Below are 7137 nucleotides of genomic sequence, written 5' to 3' on the forward strand. Positions count from 1 at the left end.
TACGCATTCGATGTTTGATTTTTTGTCGAACAAACAGATAATTTACCTTGTTAATGGAACGTGCATTGTTAAATCAATTTCGTTGCCCGGGCTCTTCAAAAATAACAGTAGCTTTTGTTGCACTTTTAATTTCTGTTCTTATACCTACTAAAATATTAAATTAAAAATTCATTATAATCGTTATTAATTAGCATTTTCTTGCTAAGATGGAGAAGCCTGATGCAAATGGGTTTGTCAATGTGGTTTGGCCCAGTAAAACTATCCCACATGGAGGTGTTTTCCATACTCGTGTTGTGGAACCCTCAACTAATCAACAACAGTTCCTTAAAGGTATGTGTGATAGGTATAATCGTGATGATTCAAAGGTTATAAGAGGCTTACTTATAGCTGGTTTTGCAGTTTTCAAGTTTTCATATAGATACGTAATTATTATAAAGACTGTTGCATCAGTTTGTATGAAGCGATAAACACAAAAACGACTGGACGGATTTTTGTATGGTTTTGACCAATACATAGTGTCATTCCTGAAGAAGATTTGGGTATATAATTTGTTATGGTTTTCTCTTAGCGAAGACGGGACGGGCCGCTAATCAAATTATAATTCGCAGGAACCTACCAGTCATATCCAATTCTTCCGCTATTTTCAGTGCTTTTAGAGGAATCTAAGCTTGACATTGCTCTGCGACGAAAATCTGCTCTAGCGTTGCGTCAAGCTCAAGAAGAAGAGAAGCGTCAAAGATCTAGATATCAAATGCAGGTGCCTCTGGTGCGCCCGCGCACTTCAAAAAGGCGATCGCTTTCGGCCATCAGGGAATCTGGTATTTTTGAAATGGATCCGTAAGTTGAGAGTAACAGGATTCTTAAGTTTTCGAACTGAGTATGTTATTGATGTATAATAATTGTTGTTTTAATGTAGTCTTTCATTTCTATGGTTAAACCGCAACCGTAAATATATCAGCGGTAAACGTAAGTGCTCGTACTTGTCGAGCGACAATGTTCTTTATGTGCAATTTAAATGTATAGCGTTGATTTGACCTTGACAACATCAGCATTCCCAAAGAGCGTTGACGACAGGCAGGCAGCCAGTTAAATCAGTCGAATCTTCGAATTTAAAAGGTTTATTTTTTACCCGTGCCCTGGATTTCGAGCGTCACAGCCGTGAATGTAACTACGTGAGGATGAAAGAGAGAAGTAATACCCAGTAGCTTTTTTTCCAGCTATTGTCCATTGAAGCGAGGGGAAGACCGGGAGAAGCTAAAGGAACGTTTGGCCCGCACTATGGAATATGGTGAAGCACCAGAACAGACTGAAGCGTTACCTCCCCGGGCGCTGCTGAAGGAACCGCCCAAACTGCCCTCCAATAAAGAGATGTGGAATGATAGTAAGATTTAAAAAAAAAACAATTTTAGCTTGGAAACGGTTTCTATACAAAGGGTAGATTTAAGCATCGGGATGCTGTACATTTTAGGGTTGGATACATGGAAGGTATTAAGCATTTGTGGTCATGAAAGTAGCATACCTACTTCACTGAAAAGTATACGCATCGCAATTCCTATACGCATCGCGGTTTAATACCTATAGAAACAAATGTCTTAATTTTTGAGAAACTCCCAAATGGGATAGAAGTTAAGTCATATTGTTTATTTTTTAGTCGTCACCCAAATACGCGAGCGCGCTGAATGGCTGGCGGAGATGGAGTACCTTGGGCAGGCTGGCCCTCACAGAGACATCATCAAGGATCAGATCGCAGAGAGGATGCGTGCTCTGGATGCTCTCGGCGTGGAGAGCACGTGTGTCTCAGCGCGGTCGTCCGCCTCTGGGTTCAGCACCACACGTAGCAAGGAACCAAAGACCGTGAGGAGTCAAGAGAGCGCTAAATCAGGTTTAACTTACAACTATTTTTGACAACCTCGGTGGCGCAGTGGTAAGGTTCTTGCCACTGAACCGAGAGGTCCCGGGTTCGATCCCCGGTCGGGTCATGATGGAAAATGATCTTTTTCTGATTGGCCCGGGTCTTGGATGTTTATTTATATATGTATTTATTATAAAATATAGTATCGTTGAGTTAGTATCCCATAACACAAGTCTCGAACTTACTTTGGGACTAGCTCAATCTGTGTGATTTGTCCCAATATATATTATAATATATTTAGTAGGCAAATAGCTTTCTAAATGGAAAACGATAAATGCACGTATTGCCAACCATTCTAGTATTATTTTTCACATAATTTCTTCTTTTTGTATGCCTAGTAATGTGCGCCGACATTACTAGGCATACAACGTCACCCTTTCACACGACCCAATTTTACGCCCAATTTGATTACATTGACAATCAAATTGGGTCGTGTGGACGCAATATGAAATTCAAGGTGGTCGGTATCGCCCGATTTGAGATTGCTCAGTCAAATACTGAAATTGGCGATTTAGTTGTGTAAGTGGACGATCAGATTGTATCCAATTCAATTGGCAATAAAATTGGGCAATCAGATTGTGTCTTGTGGAAAGGGTTTTAATAGCGGATCATCATTGGATGAGGGAGTTCGATCTGACGATATTTTGATAAATCGTATTTGCCGCTTATACAACAAACAGAGCTTTATTAGCTCAAGAAATGTAAGTAAAGGATTTTAAGCAAATTGTTTGATCAAACGTCATTTTAGGTTTCCATTAGTGTCCGGGATATATATATGGTCGAATTTTGTAAAAAAAAATAATTTCAGGTCAATCTAACCGGTCGAAGGATTCAAAGAAACAGACAACGAGGTCATCTCCAAAAGGCGTGAAACCAAAAGAAGAGAATGTTTCTTCTTATAATAGCGTTATGTCCCCTTTGCAATATTCCCCGCGAAGACGTCAATAGTTAGATACATTTTTAATTGGGTTTGTTCACTTGAACCTTTTTTCTTCATTATATTAAAATATTCAAAATGAAAATATTCAAATACATGTGATGAATTTTATTTATTAGTTTCAATCATCATCATCTATAATGATTGGTTTTGACTTTTTAGATTTCTTTGCACTTATATCTGGGCTTGATTCTTTAGATTTCCTTTTCTTCAATTTACTTTCCTTAGACTCCATACAAAGTTCAGCATCTGTGATCACAGGTGAATTAAAATGATTGGGGGCTTTTTCTTGCAATTCAAATGATGAGTACTTCCTTATAGGCATCATTAATTCAGAAGTGTTATCCATATTAGGTCCATTCTTTATATAACTAATGGTGGAGTATGCTGTATAATGGAAATCTTCCATAAGGTAACTTTCTGTAAGCAAAAAAGCTATCACATCTTCACCTATATTCCTAGAAAAACTAGGCTCCTTGCCCTTATTCCTAAGGTTAACAGGACCTTTTAAAAACCAAGCATCCAACAGCTTCTGTGCCGTCAACTTTGTATCTAGTTTCTCAGCATTTTCAAGAATACTAGATAATGTTTTGCAGTGTGGTACCAAGTTTATATCTCTTACATTACTAATAGGATGACTGCAAACATCACACATCTTGTTGCAGTCAGCAGTTCCCCAGTCCTCATCAAAGTGCTGAGCTATTAACTGCCTCCTGCACAAAGTACCATTCAGACAGTATTTTACCATTCCATACAAATGGTCTAGACTTCCAACAGATGAGAAAACCATAGTGCTTACTTTGAATAGGTCTTGCATTCCATACAATGTCACACACTCTGCTCTCTTCCCATCCCGACCAGCTCTTCCACTCTCTTGGTAATAGTTCTCCATAGATTTACTAATAGTATGGTGGATGACAAACCTCACATCCGGTTTATCAATCCCCATTCCGAAAGCTACTGTGGCCACTATTGCTTGGTAATGTTTATCATGCCATTTGGAATGAACACTAGACCTTGCACTGGCTTCCATATTGGCATGATAGCATCCAACTTTCAAGCCTCTTTTTCGTAACCCTTCAGTAATATCTTCAGCATCCTTTATACTGTGTGTGTAAATAATACCACTCTCACCATTATATCTGTATTTCAATAATTTCTCCAGAATTTTAAGGCATTCTTCTTGTGACGTTGGCTTTTCGAGTATTTTGTAATATAAATTGGGTCTATTAAAAGTGGATTTTATAATAAGACAGCCAGGAATGTTCAAAATTTTTTGAACATCATTTAATACATGGGATGTAGCAGTTGCTGTTAATCCTAGTAAAGGTATATTTGGGAACAAATTGGTCAATACACCAAGGTATTTATAGTCAGGTCTGAAATCATGGCCCCACTGAGAGCAGCAGTGTACTTCATCTATAGCAATTCTCTGCAAACGACCTTCAGAATGGCACTTCTGCAAATTTGACATAAATCTCTTACTTTTAGCTAATCTTTCTGGAGTTACATACAGCAACTGAATTGGGCAGTTTTTATCCTTCAACATGTTCAGAGCTGCCATAGTTTCTTCCTTTGTACTGGTGCTAGTCATGAGTTTTGCAGGGATATTCTTTTTGGAAAGAGATCTGACTTGGTCTTCCATTAATGACACAAGGGGAGAAATGACTACAGTGAGCCCAGGCTTGATTAAAGCAGGTAGCTGATAACAAAGGCTTTTACCTGCCCCAGTAGGCATAACAACAATTGCATGCTGTCCCGACAGTGTAGAATTAATAGCACTCAACTGTTTCGGCCTAAACGACGGTATTTTAAATGATTCCTGTAAAATATTCTTGACTTTTTCAGACCATTCGTATTCTGTGCCGGCCCAGTCCACGCTCGCTAAATTATTAGATTTCACTGTGTTGATAGAATTGATCAACTCTGTTTTTCTCTCATGAAGATGTTGTTGTCTTTTTCTCCATTTATATAGCTCAACATCGACTTGTTTAATTTCTTTTTCGACTTCCCTGAGTTTATTTTCAAGTTCTTTTATAGTGCTCATGTTTGCGATGTTATTCTGTACCTAAATACGTCAGGAAACTTTTTCTATACAATATAGGTACTGGAGAGACAAAAATACACACACAAAATTAAATTAAAGTACATAGCTACATATGTAATTTATTATATCTAGCATTTTCCACTCGAAGATTTTTGTCTTGTCTGTCTTGTAGGTACCTACTCAATGTACTCTTGCTTGTCTGTCATTGAAGTCATTTTAGACAAGACATTGGAGGGAGCGAGCACGCACTACATAACTACTAGATCGTTGATATCTAAGGCTTATATAGGCAGAATGCAGATGCACGAAATTTGACAGTTGATGGTGAACGTTTTGCTAGCCCTCCCTCTTAGCTAGTGAATTTGACTTTGAACATGTTTGTATTTTTATTTTATGAACTTTATTTTGAAATATAAAATATTTTAATCAAATCAAAAAACCTATTTAAAACTAACTACAATACCTACCTACAATAACAAAAATATCTTTCGTAAAAAGTTCACACTCGACAAGAAGTTAGAGACACATTTTGTATGGAAAAAATCGTGGTGAAGGTAGGTGAGCAATAATAAAGTGTCTTGGATAATTTGAATTATCTATACCTACCTAAGTACAATGGTCTGAGAAAAACCGTATAATTTACTAATTACATATTATGCTGCCACACCCTGAGCCCAGGGCTTGCTACGCCCGCCCATGTATCAAGGGCACTAATAAATACGAGAAATTCAAGTTGATCTTCGTATTACACCTATCAAACATCTATTGAATAGCGGAAGTGGTGACAATGAGGGGATATCGTTTGTGTGTCATTCGCTGCGTTAGATAAAAGATAGGAGACGGAGGTCAAGAATTAAGTGATTGAGAAAACATGTGGAGCTTGATTCTCGTGTTGTTTACGATGTAAGTGCACATTGATTTTTAAGTACCTAAATAAATAACGATAAACCTATCAGTTATAACGTTTGGACTTTATGTAGAGTTGTACTCTGATGAGATAATCACCTATTAACGTCTGGCAAGTGTCGAAAGTATTAGTTTACCGTTGGAAAATGTGAAACTAGTGCAAACGATCTTCTGAGATGTTATAAAAATGTTTATCGTCATATTATATAAGCATGATTGTTTCTTGGTTTTAGCAGCCCATGGTGTTACGGAGATCCAGCCGTGTTGATACTTGCTCGTGGAGGATCGAAAGGAATCCGGTTGAAAAATCTACAAGCCGTTGGTGGCATATCTCTTCTTAGGCGAGCCATACAAACTGCACACAGGGCTGGTCTTCATGACGTATCAGTTTCAACTGATCACCCCCTTATAGCTTTTGAAGCAACACAAAGTTTGTTCATAGTTTAGTTACTAGAAAAGCACAGATAAGCTGTTATACCTACCATTGGCTCAGTATAATATGACAAGGCCAATTGACCACATGTCAGGTTATCCTAAATTAACCTCTATGTGGCGGTAACAACGTTCAATTTGCAATGACTTTGAAAAGGTTGATGTGCTATCGACTGTGCTGCTTTTTCCATGTAGATGGTGGTCGTGTCGTGCTTATACTTAGCCAATACCTACTTATCTATGACAGCAGACTCAGATCTGCCTTTGAAATAGAAATACAGATGTGTTATTTTAAATCAATATTTAGATGGCGCAGCAATATTTCATAGAAGTCGGATAACCGCTACAGATTGGGCACCATCGATTTGGGGAGCAGCAGAATTCCTGAGTAATCGTCGTGATGTAGATGTTTTGGTTTTGATCCAAACCACATCTCCATTCACACGCCCAGAACAAATTCGACAGGCTTTAGAAAAAATAGACAAACCTCGTGCTTATGACTGTGTTTTTTCAGTATCAAGGTTCGTTTATTATTGTACCTATTCGTCGATACTGTAAAGTGAGTGGAATATTTTACTGCCAAAAAGAAATCATTATTATATATTTCAGAAGTTACAAATTGCGATGGAAAATAGAAACAAATAATTATTTAATTCCGATAAATTTTTGCTCTGATGCTAGGCCTCGACGACAGGACTGGTCCGGGGAATTGATAGAAACGGGAGCATTTTACATATCAAGGAGAATTTTAATAGAATCTGGACGATTTCAAAACGATAAGTAAGTAAAATTGAAAACTCGAAAATAAAATAATTTTGTTTCGTATTCGCCTGCAAAAACTATTTTTTTATAAACGGGTCTGCGGGCGAAATATAGAAATCAAATGTCAAATGGATCTGTCAG

The 7137-nt window shown here is 37.7% G+C and overlaps 2 protein-coding genes across 2 annotated transcripts; one reads left to right on the forward strand and one right to left on the reverse strand.

Moving 5' to 3' along the window:
• Positions 1-82: 82 nt before the first annotated feature.
• On the forward strand, positions 83-2960 carry LOC128673451 (uncharacterized protein). The gene is made up of 5 exons (XM_053751293.1): positions 83-330; positions 648-837; positions 1218-1381; positions 1652-1882; positions 2721-2960. Exons 1-5 carry the CDS (start codon positions 207-209, stop codon positions 2858-2860), a joined length of 849 nt encoding a protein of 282 aa, XP_053607268.1. The 5' UTR covers positions 83-206; the 3' UTR covers positions 2861-2960.
• Positions 2946-5129, reverse strand: LOC128673449 (ATP-dependent DNA helicase Q1-like). Its single transcript, XM_053751288.2, has one exon. It carries the CDS (start codon positions 4894-4896, stop codon positions 2971-2973), a length of 1926 nt encoding a protein of 641 aa, XP_053607263.1. The 5' UTR covers positions 4897-5129; the 3' UTR covers positions 2946-2970.
• Positions 5130-7137: the final 2008 nt, after the last annotated feature.

The sequence above is a fragment of the Plodia interpunctella genome, chromosome 11 (genome assembly GCF_027563975.2).
Source record: "Plodia interpunctella isolate USDA-ARS_2022_Savannah chromosome 11, ilPloInte3.2, whole genome shotgun sequence".
Classification (NCBI taxonomy): domain Eukaryota; kingdom Metazoa; phylum Arthropoda; class Insecta; order Lepidoptera; family Pyralidae; genus Plodia; species Plodia interpunctella.